This window comes from Meriones unguiculatus, chromosome 11 (assembly GCF_030254825.1).
Source record: "Meriones unguiculatus strain TT.TT164.6M chromosome 11, Bangor_MerUng_6.1, whole genome shotgun sequence".
Classification (NCBI taxonomy): domain Eukaryota; kingdom Metazoa; phylum Chordata; class Mammalia; order Rodentia; family Muridae; genus Meriones; species Meriones unguiculatus.
Window position 1 is genome coordinate 10421955 of NC_083359.1, and position 24958 is coordinate 10446912.

Consider the following 24958-nt stretch of genomic DNA (forward strand, 5'->3'; position numbering starts at 1 on the left):
TTTCACACAGGTTTTTTTTGGTTGTTTGGTTTTGTTATTTGGTTTATTTTTTTAATTAAAACAGCAATAGGTCCCTGCCCCAGGAAAGGCTGGGCAAGGCAGGCCTCTTTCACAAAAATATATTTTCTTTCTTTTTTTTTTAAAAAACACCACCTATTAGAGTAAACCTATTAGCTCCCATGAGCTGGTCACACCTAGAGACTTGGTATGGCCCCCCAGGTGGCCTTGAGCAGAGAGCTTGAGCTATCCTAGGGACTCCAGCCTGAGCACAGGGGTGCCTGTGAGCCTGCTAGTCCCCAGGGTTAAGTGATCAGCTCCACACCATGCAAGAAAAACTGGCGACACCCACAGAGCGAAAGGCAACAAGGATAATAGTTTAAAAAGAAAGGCAGATGCCAGTGGAGGTGGTGGCCAGGGGCTAGGTCAGTGTGCCCCTTAGAGACCACTGGCCAGTGCTGGGTGAGGGCCTTGGGCAGCTCAACACGTCTCCCAGGAAAGTCTTAGGGGATTCACATGGCTCGTCCCCATAGTGTGTCCTCAGCACCTAAGATGGGACAGAGACGTCCCCAATCCAGGCCACAGTATACGAAGTCTTTCAGTTGTGGTTTAAAATATATATACAACCTGGGTGGCATCCAGGACAGTACCAAGGCTATATACAGCCTGTCCATACAGGCACTGGCTGCCTGCTCTTCAAGAGGCAACAGCATCTGCCGGGGTACACAGGCCCCTCCAAATTCTTCCCTCGAGTGGAGGCCTGAGACCCTGGGAGCAGCAGCAGCAGAGGCACTGTGGGGCCCATAGGGCCTGGCTAGGACCCCCTGAGGTCTGGTTCTTTGGCGTTTGGGGCAGCTAGTTGCACAGCCAGACAGGAACGACCCCCTCCATTCCTCCTGGGATGCCCAGGGCCAGATTGGCAGTAGCTTATGGCTGCAGGGTGGTGCTGCCCCAGCAGAGGGGTATGGACGCTGGCAGACCAGTGGGGTCCCAGGCCAGTCCCCTATGAGTCTTCTCCCAGGATCTCCTTCACAAACGCAGCAATGTCCGTCTTCTTAGTTTTGTGCAAGGTGAAGAAAGGGTGCTCCTGGTAGGAAACAGAGGTGCAATTTCCGGGGGTGAAGGGGTACGGAAGGTATAAAAGGGAGGTTTACTCCCCCCAAGCCTGATCTACCCAGCATGCTCCTCCCATCGGCCAACTCCTGCTGGTCCTTCAGCACATAGAAGCCTTCCAAAACCATCAGCGCTTACGGCTCTGCCTCACCCTCCTGCAACAGTCCTTCCCACACACAAACATCTCTTTCCTCAAGGGTATCAGGCCTGTGCTCTACCGGACCCTCTACCCTTCCTTCATCAGCAAAGAACCCATATCCATCCTGCCAGGCTCCGTTCAACTGGCATCCCCTCTAAGAAGCCTTCCCTGATGCCACGTTGATTCCTGTGCCCCACTGTCACAGCACTGCGCACCCTTCCGCAAGGCCTGGGACGCTCGCGTGGACAGAAGTGAAGCAGGGGCCAGGCAGAGGAGCTACCCCTCCACCCCAGGATGCAACCCTCCCCCAGACAGCCCCACCCCAGCCACTACACAGCGCGGAGGGTGGGGTGGGGCGGGCACCCCCCATGCACACTCACCATCAGCTCCAGGTAGCTCATGCGCTCCGCGGGGTTCTTCCTTAGGCTAGGAAAGAGGGCAGTGAAGCCAGGCTCACACGGAGGAAGCGAAGCTAGACAGGCTGGGCTTGCCCCCATTAAGCGGCATACTCCTGGGGCTCAGAGAAGGAGCGGGACTGTCTGGGGGCCTGGAAAAATGGCTCAGGGTCCATGGGTACAAGCTACAGTCCTGCAGCAACTTTCCCTGCCTCTCGGAGTCCAGTTGTCTCCATAGTGATCCAGGCTATGTCCATGGCAGCGACCCTGAAATGCTCTGCCTAATGACCACATACTAGATTACCCTTTATCAGAAGGAAAGACTCCAGTCGAAGGTTCTGGAGCGTGAAGTCCAGTCAAAAAGGGTCAAACTAACCAATGAGTCCTGCTGTTGGGCTCGCCTGTGTTCGGTTTTTCCTGTTTTACATTGAGAGGCTTTAAACTTGTTCTCTGAGCAGCTCTGGGCCAAAACACTCAAGGGTTGTTCGTTTGTTCTCACTAGTTTCTTCTTGAAAATTATTTTCTAAATCTCTCTTGTAACCCAGGAGTTATTTATGAGAACCTATGTTTATTTAAATCTGGTTAGAGAGCATGGTCTGTATAACTGCTTTTCTTATTGTTTTGTAAACACACAAACACACACACTATTCCTCCCCTCTCTGGGTCTACCTGATCCATCCTTTTCTGAGAAGACAAACTAAAACCTCCCACTGGGACTCAGGTTTTGCTTCTGCTAGAGCTGTCTACCTCCTACCTTCTGACAGCAGGTGGCTCGAGGGTTTACTTGCTGCAGGAGAAGGGGACACAGCCCAGACACTCACCACTGGCTAGTGAAGTCCACAAACTCAGGGGAGAACTGGTCAGCTGGGAGCTGTGGGGATGGTTCCTCCACCACCTGCTTCAGCTGCTGGAACGGTGTCCCCCAAGACTCATACGGGAAGCGCAGAATGGCCATCTCGATCTGCAGTAGGAACAGCAGGATCAGCAGGCTCCACCTAGCAACAGGCCAGGTACAAGGGTGCCAGTACTGAGCTCCCCTGACAGGGCAGGCAGATAGAGCTCAGACTAAGGCTAGCTCTGGGCTGGGCTGGGCTGGGCTTGTCCACCACTCTTTTTTCAAACAGTTTAAAGTTAGAAGATTTTATCTAACAACTCAGGCTCCAGATAGTTTGCCAGACATGAGGAGTGGCAGCCACAGACACCTTCCCTCGAGGCAGCAGTCAGCAAGGTACCTCACTAAGTCCCAAGTCCCTGTTGGCCCCAGCTACTCCCTCTCCAATATTCAAGGCCACCTATCCAGCTGTTGTTTTTACTAGTGAGGCCAACAGGGAGAGGCAGAGGCCTGACCAGTCCAGTGGAAGGTCTCGGTGACAGGCTGTAACCACCTTAAGGAATGGAAGAGGCACCATTCTAACAAATGCAACTGGCACTAATAACTAAGCCAAAAAGGGGCTTTCCTGTCAGTCTCAGGCCTTTCCAGCCAACGTGGGAACAGCATGGGTGGGAGGAGGGTGTGTGTCACCCTGTGTCTGTCACAGGACAGAACTGTAGGGACTCGGTACTTCCTCAGCACTTCCGGAGTCCACTGTGGGACCTTTCTGCAGACTGGGAGAGAAAGCTCAGTGGCGCCCATATACCTGACCAAAAAGCACCAGAAACTGAGCTTCAAACACCTTATCTGATGATTTTTTTTTTTTAAGAGCTTAGACCATGGTAAATAAAAACTACCTCAGCACAAAGATGTGTAAGACAGTTACCTATCAGATGAAATCGTTCACAAAAAGACCGACCGCTCCCGGGGAGACACACCCCTGTAACGGCTACGTGTTGGAGACAGCAGTGGAAATGCTGACAGCACTCGGTTCAGCCTTGGTCAACATTACTTCCTGGCTGAGAACCTTCCTGAGCGTGACCTGTGTGTGTGCGAGGTGAACCCCATTGTGTTCCAAGACACAGAAACTGTGTGTGCTCAGAGGCCCTGAGGCCAGAGCCCACAGAGAGGGATGCACTGAACTGTGTCATTGCTCCTTGGGATGGCAGCATTTGCTTTGGTTTGGTTTGTTTTTTTTTTTCCCCAAAACAGGGTCTCTCTACATAACCTACCCTGTCTGTCCTGGAGCTTGCTTTGTAGACCAGGCTGGCCTGAACTCACAGAGATTTGCCTGCCTCTGTCTCCCATGTGCTGGAATTACGCCAGGCTCGATATGGTGGCATTTTAAGTGGAAATGTTAGGCCAAAGATAAAGATGAGTGGTGGACCTAGAAGAAGAGGTTCTAGAAAACAGTACAAGCCTTGCCTTTGCTTCTGCAGCCTGAAAAGGTACTGCAAAACCCTGGCTCCCGCCTTCAAGATAAGCCCTTCAAAAGTAACAACGTGTCTTGTCTGACAGGTCATGAGCTCAATCTTGGGAACTTGAACAGTCTCAGAACAATTAGACATGAGGTAACCAAGAAAATGGGCAGTACATCTTGGTAACTGTGACTCCTGAAGGTCAGAATGTCCCTTTCTGTTAAACATCTTTGCAACTGCAGATAGGCTGTTTCAGCTGTATCAAAACTAAGGCATTTTCCCACACACGCGCAGCACAGAAGTGTCCCCGTGTTCAAAGGACTCAGCTTCATTTTAACATTGCGCCAGAGAGTTTTATGTCAACTCGACACAAGATGGAGTCACTTGGGAAGGGGGGGAACCTCAACTGAAAAAGCCCCACCAGACTGGAATGTGGGCAACCCTCCCTCGCACTTACTGCAGGTGTTCAATTCAATCCCTGGGCTGGGGGTCGAAGGGGATATAACTAAGCAGGCTGAGCAAGCCAGGAAGCAGCATTCGTCCAAGGCTTCTGCTTCAGTCCCTGCCTCTGGGTTCCTGACCAGACTTCCGTTAGTGAATGGGTGCAACCTTGAGACTTCCAAGCCATAATAAACCCTTTCCTTCCTGAGTTGCTTTTAGTTGTTGCGTTTTCTCACACCAATAGGTGAATTAGAGGTCTCCGTCAAGCCTTTCTAGAAGGTCCGTGCCTACACCTGGACTGAATTTGTCTGATCCAGTTCAATCCTAGTGGTCTAGCTACTGCTCCTCTCTCTAAGCCAAGGATCCTTTCAGCCTCCACAAGCCATGATCCCGAGCCTCACCCTACTGAACCTGGAGGAATACAACAGGAACCTACAGCAATAGGCTCCTGGTATAGAAAAAAAAAAAAAAAAAAAAAAAGCACACACAAAAATTGCCTTTTTTTTTTTGAGGGTTGGGAAGGGTCTCAGGCTACCCTCAAATCATTATGAACCTGAGATAACCCTGAACTCCTGATCCTCAGGCCTCTGCTTTCCAAAGAATCACGTTACAAAAGGGTGCTAGTGTAGGAATCACATCCCAGGAGGGTGTACATGCCCAGCTAAGAGTTTACCCTCTTGATTTGGAAATTACTTGCACGGCAAGAACTAAACTTAGCATTGGCTGAGACTTCTTGGTCTACACCAACGGCTCCATCACAGAACATCAGAGAACATTCAGGATGGTTAAACCAAGCCATCAGGAAAGCAGTTCCTCTGGCTACCAGATAGCCTCCCACCGAGGCGGGAATGTTTGATGGTGCTTTTCCCCCTTGGACACAGAAACCAACTTTCTCGTCTGAGCTTTAAACTACTTGGAGGCCACGGCCCCTACACAGACATATCTGCACCCCACCAGACCAACCCCACACAGTACCATGGTGATGCCAAGGCTCCAGACGTCAGACTTGACATTGTAGCCCTTCTGATTCAGCTCTGGGTTGATCCTCTCAGGCTGCAAGAGACAAAGGGGCTTGAACACCCAAGCCAGCCCAGGCTCCCTCAATTAGGAAAAAGCATTATGTTCCCCTATCTACACGATATAGGCCAGCAAAAGCCAGAGCCCATCCCTGCCTTCCCACCAGTCCTAAGGAACCCTGCCTTCCTAACAAGGTCACCCAAACAGGGATCATGGAGTGCAGGTAAACGGTGGAAGGGTCCCTAAGACTGGAGGCACGGCCGGAAAAATCCAGCCCACAGCACAGAGGCAAAATCTTGTCCTGTCCTCCACCTAGCCGGGACACCCGCACTCACGGCCATGTAAGGCTTGCAGCCAGCATCCATCGTCTTTGCCACGGAGTCCACCAGGTAGCCACTGATGCCGAAGTCGCACATCTTCACATGCCCCTCCTTGTTGATGAGGACATTGGACGGCTTCACATCTACAAGAAGAGCGTACCTTTTCTCAGCCTGAGCCAAGTGGGATTGCTCCTCCTCCAGTGCTCTGGGGTGGCCAGCAGCAGACTAGCCAAGGCCCCCCCCCAAGGACTGGACAGGGAAGTAGAGACGAGCCGTGAGAGGTGCAGGACCAAGCCCCATCACACCACACAGCTGGGAGACAGAGCAAAATGTACTTCAGCCTGTCCCTAGCAAAGAGAAACCCTCCGAGAGCTCTGCGCACACTGCCCATGCTAGCCGTGCACACCGCCTGCCGCGGACACGATCCAGCAAGCAGGGTGAGCAGGAGGCACTCGGGGGGACGGGGTCCGTACATGCAAACGAGGAGCCCCAGCCCCTGCCTCACAAGAGGCAGGACCCTCCTAGCAGAGGTCCATGCAGGTGTGTAAAAGACAAGGGCGCACGGAAAAGGACAGGAAGGTTCCATGCCAAAAGGCCAGGAATGTCGAGCTGAGGACAGAATGGGTGGGTGGTGGGCACCAAGGCCTGCTTAGCCTCCTTCGTTAGTTCTAAGTGCAGTGCCACCAAGTTAGTGGGAGGCCAATACTTAATAAGTACCAGGGGCCACAAAGGCAGAAGAATCCCAGAAAAGCTCGGGATGGTCATGTGTGGGGGTAAGGGAGCTGGTGTCAGATTCCTAGCGTGACATGCCACCGCCTAGGGGTTTCACAGCACATGAAGTGCCCAGGAGAAGCGGGCAATGGAGCCCAGGAAAAAAAGCGGGGATCCAGTTAGTTCCCCCTCTTCAGAGCACAGCAGACCCAAAGGCACAGAGGCAGACAGTGACCCGTGCCCCACCAGGTGTGTCGCAGTCTGTCTCCCCACCCCCACCCCACCCCCGAGCCGGAGCCTCAGCGGATGGTGGAGGACTGACCTCTGTGGATCACCGACAGCTTGCTGTGCAGGTGCTCCAGGGCCCGCACGATCTGAATGGAAGGTGGGAGAGGCAGGGCTGCTGTTATTCTGGGTGACATCGAGGAGAGCCAAGCAGTAAAGCCCACGCCCTCTAAACACACCCCAGCCCCTGCCTCACCCCCCAGATCTGCCCATCATCCTGGCAGTCTTGCAACAGACTTGTCAGCTTCCTGCCTTCCTCCTACTCCACAAATCTCAAGCAGTGCCTCCCAAGGGCCATCACCAACACCTACCAGCCCCCTCCCTCCACAAGTTTCTCTCTCTCCCCCCCCCCGTGAAACCACCCCTGGAGACTAGGCAAGAGAGAAGCCTGAGGCGTGGGATGGTTTAAAGGGCATCCTTGGTTGCACTGCCCCCGACCCCCTTCCCTTGGCTATGGCAATGACCCACCCAGAGTTGCTCCCCTCGTCTAGAAACAGCAGACTCAGAAAGCAAACATTTCCCCTACTGTCGTGAGGTGTCTGAATATGAGGCAATGGAAAGTACAAAGCTCCTTTCTTCAAAGGAATGGGAGCTGAGGGCGCCCACCCACGGGCTTGGAGGCATGGAGTGGCCCAGCCTAAGGAGCCTCAGCCCTGGGGCCTCTTCTGTAAGGCACTGCTTTCAGGCTTCAGATGTACTGAGCCTTTGGGGAGGACGACAGCTGCTCTGCCAAGACTCGGTCACTGTGCACACTGGGCAGAGCCAGGCCACTCACAGACACAGCGATCTCGCCCAGGATGTCCTCTGGGATTGTCATGTTCTTCTCCAGCACCTTCCGGTAGAACTTGTCCAGGGACATGTCCATGAGCTCCATGCAGATCCACACATCCCCCTGAGAAAACACTCAGTGCTTAGCTGGTTCACCAGTGCTGCCCAGCCTGGACAGCCTGCAGGCTGCCGGGGGCCTCCCCAGCCCATATACTCCACAGTGCCTCCCCCTGGGGCCTCACCCGGCCTGCCCGCCCAGGGGCTAGCAGAAAACAACTGGCCACAACTACAAATCTCAGCTGCCGCTGAGCACCGGGCCCCTGACAGCAACCTGAAGAGACCCGCTCAGACACCTGCTTCATCTTCAGACGGACTCTGAGGCACAGGGTTTGGCCAGGGACAGGGAAGCCTGGCCCCCAAGCCTGCCTCTCAAAATCCCAGCGGAACTATCTCAGGTGGCAGGAAGCTCAGTGTAGCTCGCCCGGTAGCTAAAGTCCCGGCAACGGCACACAACAGAGCTGGGGTGGCAGGGGTGGTTGGCAAGAGGTGGGTGGAGACAGGGCCTACCTCTCTGAAGAGGGCGCCGTAGAAGGTGACGGTGTAAAAGCAGTCGACCGTGCGCATGTTGATGTCAAGGTCCATAAGCAGGCGTTTCTGCTCCTGTGAGTTCACAGTGGCCCGGATACGCTGCAAGAGAGCAGCATGTCTAGGCCGCCTCCTTTACCCAGTCCAGGAGGGCCAGGAACCTTGGAGAATCCGTGGCCTGGCCAGGTCTGAGAAGTCCTGCCACGGTGCTGGTGACAACGGCGCGGGACAGCGCCACAGGGTAGGCAGCCAACCTGCAGCTCAGCCCACGCTTCCTCAAGTGCTACTCCAGGCAGGGTATAGCCCGCTCACCTTTACGGCCATGATGGTGCCACTCTGAGCATGCCGCACCTTCTCCACCACCCCGTAGGCTCCACGGCCCAGCTCTGAGATGGTCACCAAGTCATCAGCCTCCACCTCAAAGTTCTGAAGAGGGCAGAAAGGAGAGGCAATTCGTGATCACCAAGCCAGAGACTGGCTCTTGTCCCTCACCCAGAAAGCAGAGCAGAGGTCAAGCAGGTTAGAGTGGAGCCCGAAGCTCCTATCCACCATGCTGTGTGCCTCTGTGGAAATCACTCAGCGAACCTGAGCCCGCCACTGATCTCTGTGACTTCTCCCAAGGACTTTGGGAGAAGTCCTTTCCTCTTTCACACGCATCTCAGCAGAGAGAGACATTAGTCAATCATGTACTGAACATCTATGGGAGTTCCCGCCCCTGAATGGGATACATGGGATTGTGCAACCAGACTAACAAGGACACCAGGCAGTGACAGGGAGTGGGGAGGCAGGATCCGCCAAGAAGAAGCTCCCAGCATGCTTTGCCCTGGTGTACATCTTCAATGGCAAGTGGTCTCCCAAGGCACTCAGAGGTATGTGTAATAGAGTCTAGGGTCTGGCCTGAGGCCTGAGGGCCCAGGAGCCTGCAAGTCCCACACTGTTTCCAGGTGATACAAAAGTGGGATTCATCGCCCTCACACTGAGGTAGGCAGTGGGGCAGCTCCGGGCTCCCCACAGCCCTACGAGGTAAGTGGAATAGACTTCTTCCAGATAGGAGGTCTAAGGGCAGGTGGTCTAGGGTCACAACCAGCAAGATAAGACGCGAGCTCTTCCCCTGAGCCCAGCCTTGCCTACCACCCAGAGCCACCTCTCAATGGTCCTATGGGATGAAGTGGGAAGCCTCCCCCAGTGTCCAGTCACCACCTACCCTGTCTCCGATAGTGATGAAGGTCCGGGAGTCCAGGTTCCGGGGAGGTCTGTGGAGACATCAAATCCGTAAGCTTCTCTGGGAGAAGGCACAACAGGGGGTATGAGGTGAAGTGTGTACAGGGGAAGCTTACACAGCCACCTCAGTTCATTGATTATTGAGAAGCTACTAGGTATAAGTGTAATGGTGTTGCCAGGCACAAGAACTGGGGCACAGAACAAACAGCCACTGCTCCTAAGTCTCCTCTGGGGCTGCCCAGGATGGGATGAGAAGAGATGGCTCTCTCACCCACCTCTGACCCCCACATCCCTGCCTCTTACTCACACTCCTGGCCTCCTTCAGGAGGCCTCTCCAAGTCTGAACAGCGTGAGGAACTTAAGGCAGACTCACGTGGGGTTGGGCACGGGTGGCTTGGTTATGCAGGTTATCCGTAAATCCTTTTTCTTTTTGGATTTTCCTTTAGTGGAGAGAAGACAGGGATCTTGTCAACTCTTAGTCCTGGGCTGGGCAGAGCTGGGGACAGAGGTGACTCAGGCCCCTGATCCTCACTACCCTCCCAACATAGGAGCCCAAGAATCAGTGCGACCAGTGCCAAGAGGAGCCTCTGGGCTTTGAAGAATGCCGAGCATGATCCCACTCAGACTGGGGGCCAGGTTCAAGCCTCCTCCTCTCCCAGGAAGGCAAAGCCAAGCCCCACCCTCCGGAGAGCGGCCCCGCAGCTGGGAGGCGCCATACAGCTGTGCCCATGGGACACACGCACTCAAATGTCCAGCTTTGTGTGAGTTTCCAAGCCTCTTACCACCAGGAATGGAATGCAGTCTGCCCAGTACCAGTGCTCCCAAACACACGAAAGCCGGTGCCCTACATCTCTGTTATGGGCTGAGCTGTGTCTTTCAAAACCTATATACGGTGAAGTCTTGACCCCCAGTACCCAAGAATGTGACCTTATTTGGAGAATATTTAATGAAATCAAAATCAAATCGTTAGGGTTGGCCCTAATCCAGTGTGACAGGACTGTCTGCATGTGTGCGTGTGCCTACACATATGCATGGGGGGGGTGGATCCCAGAGCAGGTAAGTGCTCGCCCAGCACAACTGGCATCCTTTTAATAGAGAAAATCAGGGGACACAAAAGGAAGACAAATGAGGCCTGGGAGTTGCCCCCTCTAAACCAAAGAGAGGCTTGAAAGAAAGCAAAGTAGAGTTTTCCTCCTGCCCACCCTCCTCTCAGATTGGAAGCTGCTCGCTCTGTGGCCATGGGACTTCATGTGACAGCAGCCCTTGACGCACCGCGTCCTTCGTCCACTAGGGCTGGCTTGGTGCAGGAGTGCCTGAGACTGGGCTCCACTCAGGTCCCCACTCACTGTACTTCCACTCTCGGAGCCTCAGTTTCCGCAGTGGTCACACCAGAATACGGACCCGCACTGGGACAGCGGGAGCCTGGCCTGGTGCACAACCTGCATGGGCTGCCCAGGGGCCACGTGGCTCGGTGCCCACCACCGGCAGTGAGCACTGACTCCCTCAGTCTCGGCTTCTCCAGACAGCGGGGGCACTGACCCCCCCCCAGGGGAGAAAACTCCAGGGAGAAGCAGGATGAGGGAGTACCATGCAACAAGGATCCTCAACGTCCCACAGAACAGAGAAAAGCACTGACCAAAGGCCCACCTTCCCGAGAGGCTCTCGCTGCTTCGTGCAAACCACCACCAGCTCGCTCTGGCCGCCTAGCCCTACAGTCGGGAACTGCCCACCAGACCTGCACACCAGCTGCCCGGGAGACCTCAGGCCCCAAAGCATGCCAGAACCAGGTTCTGACAGATCCAGCCGTAGCCACACACACAGCACAGAACTGGGCATGTGACTCAGGCAGGCCTGTGTATTCAGGCCAACCCAGAGTGGCTTCCAAAAGTACTGACCAGAAGACCCAGGTAGGCAGCCGGGGTTCTCCCAGTGCTGAGGGACAGGCCCTGGGTCTCATGAGGCCCAGCCCTGACAAACCTGCCTAAGTAGAGCACCCATGTCACCTCTGCTTTCTGCTCCCCTGTGTCTCTTGCAGTGGATTGGGAGGTGATATAAGATGTGCCCTCTCCCAGGCCTCAATTGTCCCATCTGGCAAGGCCATGCCCACACCTTCAGTCAGGTATGGTGGTGAGGTTCTCTTATCATCCCAGGCTGGGCAGCACACAGGCAACGAGCCTAAAGAGCCACCAGCCCATGTTAGGAATGACCTGAGCTGCTGGGGCAGCTATGCCAGCTGTCAGAGGGAATGGGCAAGGCCACCGTAGAGAGAGCCCAGAAACAGGCCTCAAGCCACCAACTACTCCTGGCACTACCTAATGCCAATGTCAGGGCTGGGCCCAGATGGTCAGGCAGCCTGGGGCTACCCAGGTGTGGCCCAAGGTGGCGACTGTCACCACAACAAACAGAGGCTCTTGGCCACCGTGAGCAAACCACAAGCCTGCCAGGGTCGCAGAGGCCTTTGTGCAGGCCAGCCCAGTTCTCGGCATCTAAATAGCTCGCTCCAACCTCATGGCAGCTCCTCAGACAAGGAGCAGGGAGACTGAGGCTGAGAGGGATTCAACTGCTAACCTAAGGTCCCATCACTGATAACAAAGTACCTACAGACGAGGGTGACATTCTGGTCCAATTTCCCACATGCGCCTCTGTCCCCCTCACACCCCGTTTTCTACCTAATTCTCTCTCTCTCTCCTTCAGCCTCATCCAGGCTGACACCTGGATGCCACTTAGTCCCCTTGTTGTACCTGAATCCTCCTGGCCTCTTACATCACTTCTCACAGCTATGATCCCAGAAAGGCCACTCTGGATCCTAGTGGCTGGGGTTCAGCTGTCACCCTGCCACTTCACTGCTGCGCACTCTTAGGCAAACGATTATGCCTCTCTGCGCACCGGGGCCTGGGTGTGATGTGGAGAGGAATGGCAGACCTCCCACAGGCCAGCAGCAGTATCCGACAGAGGATCAGGGGAGCTGCCTGAGGCCACCCACCACCCACTTCTCAGCAGCTCCATGAGGGAAAGTTTTTCACTGATCCGCTGTGCAAGTTGGTCAAAGAGGAGAGAAAGCTTGACAAAGAGCATTGTGGGCATCTTGTGGGCTAAGGATGTGACCCTGAACAGGCTGGCCTGCTCTAACACCCAACCATCAGCAGAGATAGCCGAGAGCAGGCCACTGGGAGCAGTGCACCAGAAGATAGTAAATCCCATCCCATGATTTCCAATGACTAAAATGACATTGATGCCTTGCTGACTTTCCCTACCCCTACACCAGTGCTTCCTCTGGCTCCTGGGCCTGGGAAACCAAACTGGAAGTTAATACTGACACTTATGTATCAGAAACAAGATGTCCCATCTTCATCTTCCCACTCAGGAAGCCATCTACATGCAGCAGTCTTTCAGAGAACATATATTTGTTCAGAGAACATACATTCGTATGCTCACAAATGAACAGGGTAAACTGATGTCCAAAGAGAAGGGCAGGGTTTTTTGATGAGCAGCTTCCCGTTGGTAGCTAAAAGGTGCCACCTTCAAGTGCCTGGACATCAGCTGGGCACTTGATACAGGATGGGGCAGCCACAGGATGACTGAGCCAGGACCTCTGGGCATGGCAGCAGGGCCAAGCACAGATGGAAACGGGAAGATGCTGTGGCTGCCGAGGGCAGAGCCTCTACCAATTCCAGGGTCCAGTACTGGCCTCACAGATGGACCTGAGCAAGAGTCCTTCTCCTCTGAATAGACCTCACTAAGTGTGACCCTTCATCCTGAAGGCTTTCAAAATGCCCATTTGCCTTCAGCTAAAAAGTATTCCTCTGAGAGCCCACCCATTCCCACTCTCACTACCATTATCACGTACCAGAGCAAAGTATTGGCCACTACCTACTTCTTCACTATGCCCAGACACTGCTGCTAGTATCCAGGGCCCTTTGCAGCCCTGTTCCCCAAGGAGCCTGGCCTGTCACCGCACACTCGCTAACTCAAAATAAGCTTCTGAACTCGATGACATCTGCAGTGGTGCAGGGGACCAATACCAAGGCTGTTCATGTAGCCACACAGGTGGGTACCACCTAAGTTGGGGCACCCCAAAAAAACACTCACCCACATAGACTAAACCAGCACCTCCATCAGGCAGCACACGGAACTTCCCTTCCACTGAGGTCCTAGTTACAAATGAAGCCAAAGCCATGAGTGAAGAGGAACAATGGTCCTAGTCAGCTGGCTCCAGCTTCTTCCTGTTCTCATCCCATGGCTGCCCCGTAGGCCATGGTGTGGAGCAGCCTACACCTCCGTAGGGCAAAGAGCTAAACACACCTGGTGCACAGCAAAGCTCCATTTTATTTACTTATGTATTTTGAGACAGTCTCATGGAAGAACTCACTGTATACCACACAGCTGGGGATGACACTGAATGTATCGTTTTGAGTCAAGGCCCTACTCTGGCTTCTGACTCCTGAGATTACAGGCATAGCCCACCATGCCTAGCTGCGGCACCGAGCTTCGGATCTCTTGCCTCCTCCAACTGAACACTAGTAAGCGCAACCTTAAAAACAACAAAGGGGCTGGGGCTATACCGTAACTGGTGGACTGTTTACCTCACACGCATGAGGCCCTGAATTGAACCCCAGAGACCCTGAGTTTGATCCTCAGCACCACATAAAACCAGGAATGGCGGGACACATTTCTAATTAAGTCTCAAGAAAGAAAGAAAGAGAAAGAGAGAAAAAGAAAGAAGGAAAGAAAGAAGGAAGGAAGGAAGGAAAAAAGAAAGAGAAAGAAAGAAAGAAAGAAAGAAAGAAAGAAAGAAAGAAAGAAAGAAAGAAAGAAAGAAAGAAAGTGCTGAGGAGAGGGAGAGCAAAGGGGAAGGGAGAAAGAGGGAGGGAAGGGAAAAGCAGGAGATAACAGAGCAGGCTTCACCATGGGCCCCTACATGGAAGGAGGGTCCAGTTGAGCTGTTCATGGCTGGGGACTAGCTGTGGGTGCTGCTGGACACAGCATCCCTGAGAATCTAGGGTAGCTCTGGAACTCCAGGTCAGCCAAGGCACTACCATAACCCAGCAGGCAGGGAGAAGGGCAGAACTCGGAAGCTGCTGACCCTCCCAAGTATGCTAGGCTTGCTGTCCATGTGCCCTAGTAAGGTAGGGCAAGCTGCCACCGTCTCTGCTCTTTACATGCAATGTATCTGCAAGGGCTGCTGGGCACGCAGACCTGGCAGATACGGGCAACACGGGTAAACAACCAAGGGAAGGCGTGAGAGAATTCAAATGAGTACTGCTGCCCACTCACTCCCCAGCTAGCACCAAGTCTGACATGGATGAAATTCTACCACCTGAGAAACCAGCCCAGAAAAGTCCGTGAGGCCAGTTCCTGCATAGCTCCCAAGCATCCCTCACTTACACTTTCAATGCCACTGGACAACAAAGCTGAATGACAGGGACAGATATGCAGAAAGACCCAGCCACCTCAGTTCTGTGCTCTCTCCTTGATGCCCTCAGGAAGCCCAGGAAGTAATGGCAGCCTACAGCAGCAGCGTAGGAAGCAGAGGAGAAAGAGCTCCTAGAGCAGGGACTCTCAACCTATGGGTCGTGACCCCTCAGAGGGTCAAATGGCCCTTTCACAAGGGTCACCTAAGACCATTGGAAAACACAGGTATTTACGTTACAGTTCATAACAGTACCAAGATTACAGTTATGTAGTAGCGAGAAAAATAATTTCATGGTTGGGGGTCACCACCGCATGAGGACCTGACTTAAAGGGCTGCAGCATTAGGAAGGTTGAGAATCACTGGCCTAGAGCCTAGCAAGCTCTGGCTCCCTGAAGAGTCTTGTGTCACGGATCCTATGAGTATATCATCAGAGGTATTTATAACCCCCCCCCCCCACTATGAAAAGCAGCCACAATCCCAACAATTAAATAATAACAGATGCCATTTGTTTGGGAAACACTATCTCCCATCTTTACTACCACGCTGCAGGGGAGAAGCGCTTCCTCCCACTGCAAGGAAGAGGACTGAGAGTCAAAGAGGACATGCCATTTGCCCGGGTGAGGAAGTCATGGAGTCAGGACTGGATCCTCGGCCCGTAGCTGCAACCACCAGAACCTGACATCTGTATCCATCCAGGCAGGGCTCCCATGCTCGTTTTGCTGGGAGAAAACAAAACAAAACAATCCTCTTCTTCTCTGAGAGACACCCCACACCTATACACATAAAGTATCCAGAATGCACCAAGTGCAATTTGTTCAATGTTACATTTGCAAAATGGGCAGAGTGAGGCTCGGACTCCAGGCAGATCAACCCGGCTGAGCTGCAAGGCCTACTCCTGGCTTTCCCCAGGCCTTGTTCCCTAGGCCAGGGGCAGTCAACAGCAGCTGCCACCTACTCTTATGTGGTGAGCAAGAGGAAGCAAGAGTCGTTTACCTAACACAGGAAGTTCCTGGATAGGACAGGAGGACCTGCCCAGAATCTCAGTTCAACCCAAGGTCCAGAACCGACCATCTGTAGTTGTCCAGCTCAGGACCGGGGGCAGCCTACATGGCGAGGTATGTAACCCCCTAATGCTGCCTGCCAGGCATTGCCCCTTTAAGCTATAGGCAGTGACTGGCATGCCTGTGGTGAGTCAGCATCCAGCGCCTGCTGACTCACCCACCGGAAGCCTGGCTGCCTCTCCCCACACAGGCCGACTGGGAACTTTACTGCCTTCAGGCCCTGAGCCACAGGCTGGCTGATAGAGAGTTTCCTGTGCGTCACACCAGGACTGGGGGAAGTCCCCAAGGTGCCACCCTCTCTAGTCTCTCCAACTCCCAGGACAGGAGGAAAGCTATAACAATGGCAGACAGGGCCAGGACAAGACATTCAGTGCTCCTGTGGCCTCGTTGGGCACCAGAGGCCCCAGCCACTGAGCTCCAATGATAACATCTCCCGTAGAGTGTCAAAGGCCATCTCTGACAAAATGGACAGTGTTCCCAAGGACAAATAATGATGTGCACATCCAGATCACACAGACCACCCTGACCACATCTGCACCTGTGGCAGCTGCCCGTGGCCTCTGACCGCAGCCAGCGACCTGCTAATGAGCACAGAGACAGGAGAAGTCAACAAAGCTGTGAAACATACAAGCCTCACCCATGTGGGGAGAACGTCCCAGGCCTGGGTACAAAGGACAGGCTGCCAACTGTTCACTGGAAGAGCACAGATAAAGTTCCAGCCCCCACCAAAGGTCAGGTGCTACCGCTCCCTGCTCGGTCCAAAGTCCTCCGCAAACAGGCTGGCAGCACGGCTCGGCAGGGAAAAGCAGTTACATCAAGCCTGATGTCCTAAGTTCCATGCCCGAAACCCACATGGTGGAAGGCTGATCCACGTGCCTGAAAAAGAGAGAACTGACTCCCACAAAGTACATTCTGACTTCCAGAGAGACCTCCATCCTCGAGCTAAGCTGCGGCATGCAGCACCCATATATACGTACAAAAGAGTAATTTTTTTTAATTGTTTTAAGTTTTCTGCAGAGGTGGTAAAGAGTCCCTGCCAGGGACAGTACTGGTCTGGACTCGCCAAGGCCTTGACTTGTGTGCATCTGTTGCAGGGTCACGGTAGGGGAAGCAACCGCCATAAAGACTGCATGCAGATAGGTGGTCTTCTGCTGCAGCGTGCCTCCAGGTCCAGTGAGCCCGGGGGTGACGGCCATGGGGCCAGGGTCCTACTGCTCCCCTCAGCACCTCACAGAGGAACAGGCTGGAGGGAGCACCGGGGAGATCATTGATTAGTCCTGCTATTGCCACACTCTGCCATCATAGCTGAAGGGCCTCTGTAAATGATTAGTGTCCCTGGGCCTCTGCTTACGGGCAAATGAGGCTATGAAGAATAAACAAGACAATGTATAGCACATGGCAAAAACAAAACAAACAACAACAGCAAAAAAAAAAAAAAAAAGAAAAGAAAAAGAAAAAGAAAAACCTCCTAGAGTTTTTGGCAAATGGATATTGTCACTCCCCCACCACAGCTATCTCCAGACCTCTAAAAGGTTACCAGGATCCTGGGCCCTGGGGAGGGTCTGACCTCCAGCCAACCCATCCAATTTCACGTTTCCTAACCTACAATCTGCAAATTCACACTGGCCCTCTCAGAAGAGAGGCCCAGCAGGTCCAGTGCCAGGCCACCAAGCACGTGAGGGTCAATCGTAACCCTACACAGAGCTTAGCAATGGCACTCATGATTTCTACCCCTGTAATCCCCAAATGCAACTTCTATTTCGATGAGGCTTCTCCTGCCTGGAAGAGCTTAAATGCCTCCACCACAAACACTGCTTCCAAACCCTTCCTGAGTGGAGCAGCGTCTAATTTCCTGGTTCTCAAGTTCCACGAGGTCTGCACACTGCAAGTCCCTCTTCAGCCACCTCCCCCAGCAAGCGCCTCCCTAGTTACTCACAGAAGTTGGGCAATGGTCAGGGATCTGGCCTCCTACTTATGTAAGATGCAATTACCCTGCCCACTGGGCTCCTGCACAGCCACGGAAGCCAGCTGCAGGGGACTGAAAAGACACCCCCACCCACCCACCCAGGACAGCCTACCCAAAACCAGAACTCCTGAGGTGGAGGTTTCCTGAGAAGGCCACCACTGCCCAAGCACCCTCTAAGTGCCTGCCATTGCTGTCCTTGGTGCTTTACAGCTGCTGCAATCCAGAGCTGAGCCCTGACCCCACAGGGCTGAGCCTTTCCAACAGGAAAAGCTGGAAACTGTCATGGAAGGATGTGCAGCAACTAATTTTCCCATGTGCCTACTACGTGCTGGGTGCTATGCGAGGTTCTTGATCATCTCACCCATGTTTGCTTCAAACCTTTCTACATTCAGTCTCACATCACAGCCCTGACACCCATTTCATTGATAAGGCTTAGACATATCCAAAAGACTGGCCAGCTTAATCATAATGCACCGGGTCAATCCATTCACAGCTGTAGGTCCAGCTTGGAACTCCCTTTTCTGCAGCCCAACCTATCGAGTCCCTGACATGTCAAAAAGCATCCTTCTCTCTTCCTGGAAAATAAAACAAAATGGAACTCTGCCCTCCAATCTTGTCCCCCTCACTTCCCATGACAAATTCTGCTGCTGCCCACGCAGCACCACTGCCACCTCACAGAAATTTCCAGGAAAGACGGTTACTTGAAAAAGACAAATCCAAGCCTTGTACAATCAGCCCCTGGCCCAGCAGCTAGCCCAGGTACCAAACAGCAGGTCTGAGCAGCAGGCCAGGAAACTACTAGGTGCAGGAAAAGGCCAGCTCCTAAAATGCAGTGAGAAGATTGCAACTGAGTCAAGGAGCAGCAGGTAGAATGGGCTGAGCTGCGAAGGGGAGACGCCAGGAAGTCCTACACATACAGCCCCAGGGAGGAGTTCAGGCGGCCAGCGTGCAGGCCAGCAAGACGTAGGGCAAAGGAGGAATCCCAAGGATGGAAGGAGTTGGAAGAGAGGAGTTCTGAATCCAGAGTAGGCAGGTTTCCGGCCTTGGGAACACAGCCCTAGGGGCCCAGAAGAGAATACATTCCAGCCTGGATCAATCCAGGAGCCTGGCCTGCGGGGGCTGGTGCAGCCGAAAGACCCTCTAAGCAGGGATCACTGAAATCCCTACCGAGCCTAGGATGCAGCTCAGATGCCTAAACGAAGAGCTCACGGTTTGGGAGTCGGGTAAGGAGAACAAGGTCCTGCCCGGTGAAGTCCCACAACCTAAGATCCGGATTCCAGTGAGGTCCCGTGAGGTCCCGGGCTTGAGCTGGACCCAGTCCTGGGCTGAATGCCTGCTCCCGGCCCGGAAGGGAGTCTAGGGTCACGGGCTGGCTCGAACCGAATGTGGCTCGGGCCGCGCGGTCGGACGGGAGCGCCTACCTTTGGTCTGGGGCAAGGTGGCCGGCCGGCTCGCGGCGGGGGACTCCATGCTGCGGACGGTGGCGGCGGGGAGCGCTAATCTAGAGGACAGCAGGCTACCCCGGGGCCGGGCGCGCTCATGGCTGCTGGCGGCGGGCGGCGGGCGGAGAGGCGGCGGGAGCGGGCGTCCGGGGCGGGCGGCGCCACAGCCACTCTGGGCAGCGCCGGGCGCCTGCCGACGGCGCCACGCAAGCCCCGCCCGGCGCACCGATTGGCCCGCCCGAAAAGGCCCCTGCCTATCCGACGCCGGCCGGGCTGTCGCGCGCAAGCGCCACCCTCCGGGAGCTGGAACCCAACCTGCGGGCGCCGTCGCTCAGCCCCGCTCGAGCTCCCTCGCCTGTCAAGAGGACAGCCCTACCCACTCGCTGGACTGTCTCGGCGTGGTCCTGGGTGCCCCGGCCTGTGCCCCCCGCCCCCGACGGCTCGTAACCTGGAAAGTGCCAAGATCCTTAGGGTGGCCAGGCGACGCCGATGCGCCCGGTGGGATTCAAAGCGCTCCCTGAGCGAGACCGGACCCCTAAATGGCTGAGCGAGCTTCCATGGGCTCCCCCACCCCCAGAGAGTGGCGACCTCGGGCTTGCCCTACGGGGGCAGCAGGGAGAGCGCCATCCCGCGGTGGGCGCGCGCCAGGTGAGTGCTGACCGACTGTGAGGAAGAGTTTGTGCCGCGCCTTCCTGAGCGAGACTGTGCGACAGAGGCAGCGACGAGCGAGCGCCTGGCACGCTGGCACCTGGGGAGCGCGGAAGTTCCGAGGCTAGCCTGCTGATGCCTAGTAACTATGTTCCTATTTCGGTTGTAACGTTATAGCCGCTCTGCTCCGAGACCTGGACATAGTCTCCCACAATAAGCTGCCATTCCAAACGCTGAAATACCTTTGGTCAGCTCTGACTGCGGTTCCATCTCGCCAGTCGGTCCTCACACTACCCCGGAGTCTCTGGGATCGGATGGAGAACCAGGTCTAGTGAGAACAGGAGGCACAAGGTCAGGGAGTCAGTCGGAGCTCGAGTGAGCCTTAGCTCGCTGGCCAACACCTAGGCCACCAATGCCTCTCGGTTTCTATCGCAGCCCGTCCGTGCCACCCGTCCCTCCCCATTTGGAATCCTGCGTGTCTCATGCCCTGCTGTCTCCCAAGGCTTAGCCCAGAGCCACACACATAGTAGGTGCCTAAGAACTATTCGAGGAATGAACAAAAGGAAGTAGGAAAAGCATGCCACAGACATGGGTAAAGTGACTCTAGTCCCGTGCCAGCCTCCCAGGCCCCGGGGTGACTCAAACAGGAGGAGTTTGATGGGTTAGTCAGAGAACTTGACAAACTGCCCAGGAATTACAAACTCCGTGCCGGCTGCTATAAATAGATGCGAGAGTCCTAAGAAGAAGCCCTACCTCACCTGGGTGGGGTCAGGGAAGGTGACCTTCGTGGACTAGTAGCCAGGAAAAGAAATACGAGTCCACCCATCCTTGGACGAAACAGAGAGGCAGCCCAGGGAGAGGAGAGCTTCTCAGGAAGCCAGGCTAGGCTGCACCACCAAACCAGTCAGCCGCTGGAGGGAGGGACATGATGGGAGGCCACCAGGCTTTTTCTCTCTGGTCACCCCTCCTGTCTCTAAGTGGGAGTACCCCCTAAGAAACTGGCAAGGGCATTAGGCGTAGCTTCTAACAGGCTGCCTTTCGCTCTGACTCCCAGGAGAGCAGGCCCCTCTGTAAACTAAGGGAAACACAGGCTTGCTGTGAGTCAGCCTGGGTTAGCCTGGGTTAGCCTGTGGCTGTGAGCTGAAGTAGACAGGACATGTAGTGATAGAGAGATGCAGAAACAGGGAGGCTCAAACCCAGAGGAGGGAGGAGGGCAACTCATTCATTAAACACGTACTGTGTGCCTAGCACTATGGGAATCGACATTAAAGGAAACAGATGCAACTCTCTGCCCTCGGGAAGGAACGGACTTCTGGCCTAAGTTAAACGATGGGATGTCTCAGGTTGGCAAACGCTGCCAAGAAATGTAGAAGACAGAGTGTGGTTTTAATTAAGGCAATCAGGAAAAGCCTCCCTGGAGGTGGCACAGAAGCAGACTTGAAGAGGCAAGAGAAAGGGGTTAGCATTTCCAACAGAGGGACTGGTAGTGCAGAAGGCCCAAGCTGTGTGGCTGGGGTGGTCCGAGGTGAGAGGCTCCCTTCTCCCTTAGATGCTGTTCCCGTCTCCTCCCCAGGCGCTGCCGTATACCCTAACATGCACACCCGGGAGATGCACAAGGGCTCGTATGCACACAGCATGGCTGCACAGGTGTAGGCCTGTTGACAGGCGCAGCGGTCATGCGCAGCTCTGTTTGTGTGTGCAGTGCCCCGCCGTCTGCAGGACCTCCAGAGCTGGCTGACCTGGGGCGGGTGCCTTCTGTGAGCAGACCTAGTCTGGCTGTGCTTTGTGGGTGCCCGGCTCAAGAGAAACCACCCTCCGTGCTTTGCCTGCTAGCCAGCTTTCCCACCCTGTGTTAGTTGCTGCAGACCTTCCACAATGCTGCCGAGAGAGCTTTCTAAAACAGGGCTGGCCAAGCTCAAACCCTTCCTGGTTCCTACATAGAGAAGGTCCCACACTCTGTCCCTGTTGACATCTCCAGGCACTTCAAAACCATGTTCCTCCTCCTCCTCCTTCTCTTGGTTTTTTGAGACAAGGTTTCTCTGTGTGGCCTTGGCTGTCCTGGACCAGGCTGGCCTCGAACTCACAACGATCCACCTGCCTCTGCCTCCCTGAGTGCTGAGATTAAAGGCTCCACCACGCCCAGCTCCATACTTTTCTCTTGATCCTGCCTTTGCAAAAGCTGTTGCCTCAGCCAGTAACGCCCCTCCCTGCCATCGTCTGGTGTATGCTAGATACGTTTTCTTTTTGGTGAATTGCTGTATTTAAATGGCCACCATTTTGAAATAGTGAGTCATGGTTCATCCACGTGACGTGATGCTACCTGTACAACAGCAAGCTCCTTTCACAGCCCAGCTGGGTGCCCCTCTCTCATGCAGACTCCCGATGAGGCAAGCTGTAGGAGGCAGTGCCATACGTGGCTGCTGGCCTCCACAGTACACAGTGGACACTCACGGAACACTTGGCGCACGCACCTTCTAAGAAAGTGTGCACATTCACGGACACAGAGCAGACCAGAAAGCAGGGGATCGCCAGGCAGTGGTGGTGCACCCCTTTAATCTCTGCATTCAGGAGGCAGAGGCAGGCAGATCTCCATGTGTTCAAGGCTAGCCTGGTCTGCACAGCTAGTTCCAGAACAGCTATAGGGCTATACAAAGAAAGCATGCCTTGACAAACCAGAAAGAGAGAAATCGAGCAAGCAAGCAAGCAAAGGATGGAGTCCTGCACACACACACACAACCATGGCATGCCAGGTGGCAGGGCTACTGTTCAAACTCCAGTCTGGCAGATCATGACCCTTTCACCTGCTTTTTCACTTGCCCTCATAAAATGCTTCACAGTGGTCTTCCGAACTGCACAGGTTTTTCTGCGTTCTTCCGTGGCTGTCTAGAAAGACAGTAGCTCTTTAGCCTTAGGTCTGGACTACTCAGGTCCGTCCAGGGTTATGTGGCACCTTCTGGCCACAACAGGGAAGAGTTCCAGGCTGAAGGGTGTTCACTGTGGCCCTTCCTTCCCAGGACACAGAACACAGCCTTTATTGTAACTTGTTGCTTGCCAGAACTCACAGGTTCACACATTGGTGAGACTGGCACAGTTGGAAACTCCTCTTCTAAATGAGGAAACAAAGACCCGAGCATCTTGCCCGGGTCTCACAGCCGGGATTAGGAGGCCAGATCCTAACCCAAATGATGGAGGATGGCTCGCAGTATCACGTAGGAGCTTCTTACCCAGAGTGCTTGTCCCGTGGTCTGGAATCCCGGATTACAGGGATGTTCTCATTGCCGTGATTTGGTGAGAAGCATCACAAACAGAGACCAGCAACTTGCCCGCAGTCACACAGCCAAGTAGAGAGAGGCAGAAGCACATTAGCATTGCGTCATCTTTACCGCGTGGGAAGTTCCAGGGTCCACCTACACAGGGCTGGCCTCCAACCTAAGCTACAAGTCAGCAGAGTGACCTTGAGCCAATGCTTTTGTCTCTGCCCCGTGTGTATTTATGCTTCGTGTGTGTGTGTGTGTGTGTGTGTGTGTGTGTGTGTGGTGGGTGTGTATTGGGAGTGCATGCCCGTGCTTGTTGGAAGATTGACTCTCAAGATGTAGGCCAGGCTAGCCTCGAATTCTCGATCCTCCTGCGTTAGCCTCGCTAGCACTCGGTCAGGGATTTCTTTCCCATCCACGGGCATCATTGCGTCTGACTTCTCTCGGCCACCCCCAAGTTGCCTGACTCCTTCCACGGTTTAGCCGCCACTGGGAAGTGGTGGCACCTGGCAAGGGGGAGCCCGAACACCTAGAAGGCCATCTCATAGGTCCCAATGCAATCACTGCTGTTCTTTTCCTGACAGTCAGCTGCCTTGTTGCTTTCACAGCTTAGCTTGCCACCTGCTCGGATGTCACTGCCACTGCCGTTCCGCCGTCCCCTGTCGCCTCTCCTCTCCCGCTGTCTCCTATAGCCTCTCCTCTCCCGCCGTCTCGGCTGTAACCATCACTTGCTACTCTCTGCTTCTTATGTCTTTGGGAGTCAGCTCAGCCCACACTGCTAAAAGCAAGGGCGAAAAGACCACCTGAGAGAAACCTTTCCTTGGGCGCTTTTGTGACACAGGCACCCCTGCCTGCCCCCCCTGCAGTTGAGCCAATCAGGGCCGTCTGTTTGGACCAATCACAGCCTTTCCCCTTAGCAGCAGCCTCAGCGAGACTATCGGGGTAACTGCGCCCCTTCTGGCCAGAGTGAAAAGTAGTGCCAAAGTCACGTAGGGCTCTGCAAGACTTGAGATAGGAGGAGATCGTGGTACGGGCGCTCAGCAGAATACTCGCCTGTCCTGCAGGAAGCCCTGCCTTCATTTCCCAGCACCAGGCATACTGGCTCATTCCTGTAACCCTGGCACTTGAGAGATGGAGGCAAGGCAGGTCAAAATCAAGGTTGTCTTCCTCTGTGAAGGAAGTTCGAGACCATCCTGAGCTACAGATCCTGTCTCAAAAAAATAAAAAAAGGGTCTGGTACAAACTGTTGCAAACATCCCTGGCTGAGGCTGCACCTTCAGGAGCCGAGGCAGTCAAGCCACGCTCTTTACATAGTTTGCTCTGGGTGTCTGTGGAGTATTCAAGATGGCTGGTGCTGGCGTATGCTAGTCTGGCTGGGTTATACTGACAGTGCTTTTGCTCAAGGCAGCAAGGGCAAGTCCAACCGCTGCCGAAGCTTCATTGTCCACGCCGGCGTTTTCGCTCGTTTACAGAAATGAACATCAGAAGAAAAAAAAAAGAGAAACACAATATTGTCTTAATTAGGGTTACTATTGCTGTGATGAAACATCATGACCAGAGCCAAGCTGGGGGTGAAAGGGTTTGTTTTGCCTACACTCCCACATCACTGTTCATCACTGAAGAACGGCAGGGCAGGAAGCTGGAGGCAGGAGCTGCTGCAGAGGCCATGGGAGAGTGCTGCTTACTGCCTTGCTCAGCCTGTTTTCATAGAGAACCCAGAACCACCAGCCCAGGGATGGCCCCGCCCATGGTGGGCGGGACGCTCTCCCATCAATCAATAAGAAAAATGCCTTAACACTAAGAAGACTCAATTTTTTAAAGATTTATTTATTATAGATACAGTGTTCTGTCTGCATGTACACCTGCAGGCCAGAAGAAGGCACCAGATCTTAT

At 54.3% G+C, this 24958-nt stretch overlaps 1 protein-coding gene and 1 long non-coding RNA gene across 5 annotated transcripts in view; one reads left to right on the forward strand and one right to left on the reverse strand.

Annotated features, from left to right (window-relative positions):
- Positions 1-20140, reverse strand: Map2k3 (mitogen-activated protein kinase kinase 3). 4 transcript variants are annotated; one of them, XM_021658184.2, is made up of 12 exons: positions 20054-20140; positions 9655-9721; positions 9265-9313; positions 8373-8486; positions 8043-8162; positions 7483-7599; positions 6745-6796; positions 5727-5854; positions 5350-5427; positions 2466-2605; positions 1630-1675; positions 1-1084 (listed from the first exon to the last, which is right to left on the reverse strand). In XM_021658184.2, the coding sequence occupies exons 1-12, from the start codon at positions 20079-20081 to the stop codon at positions 1001-1003; spliced, it is 1023 nt and encodes a 340-aa protein (XP_021513859.1). In that variant the 5' UTR covers positions 20082-20140; the 3' UTR covers positions 1-1000. The 4 variants fall into 4 exon arrangements, with proteins under 4 accessions (XP_021513859.1, XP_021513858.1, XP_060219575.1 ...); XM_021658183.2 differs by lacking the exon at positions 20054-20140 and adding an exon at positions 19143-19338; XM_060363592.1 differs by lacking the exon at positions 20054-20140 and adding an exon at positions 16393-16414.
- The window catches only part of LOC132646285 (uncharacterized), a 10650-nt gene continuing 5131 nt past the window's right edge, over positions 19440-24958 (forward strand). Inside the window, exon 1 of the long non-coding RNA XR_009584407.1 lies at positions 19440-19811. This is a non-coding gene — a long non-coding RNA (uncharacterized LOC132646285). The remainder of the gene's footprint in view (positions 19812-24958) is intronic.

Excerpts from the sequence above, each read along its gene's own strand:
- Map2k3 (XM_060363591.1), bottom strand. The coding sequence starts at position 13,458 with ATGGCTTTGGCTTCATTTGTAACTAGGACCTCAGTGGAAGGGAAGTTC. Across the intron at positions 8,163-8,372 it reads GCACCATCATGGCCGTAAAG|CGTATCCGGGCCACTGTGAA; the intron begins GTGAGCGGGCTA and ends GCTCTCTTGCAG. Across the intron at positions 5,855-6,744 it reads GCTGTCGGTGATCCACAGAG|ATGTGAAGCCGTCCAATGTC; the intron begins GTCAGTCCTCCA and ends CTCTTCTTGTAG.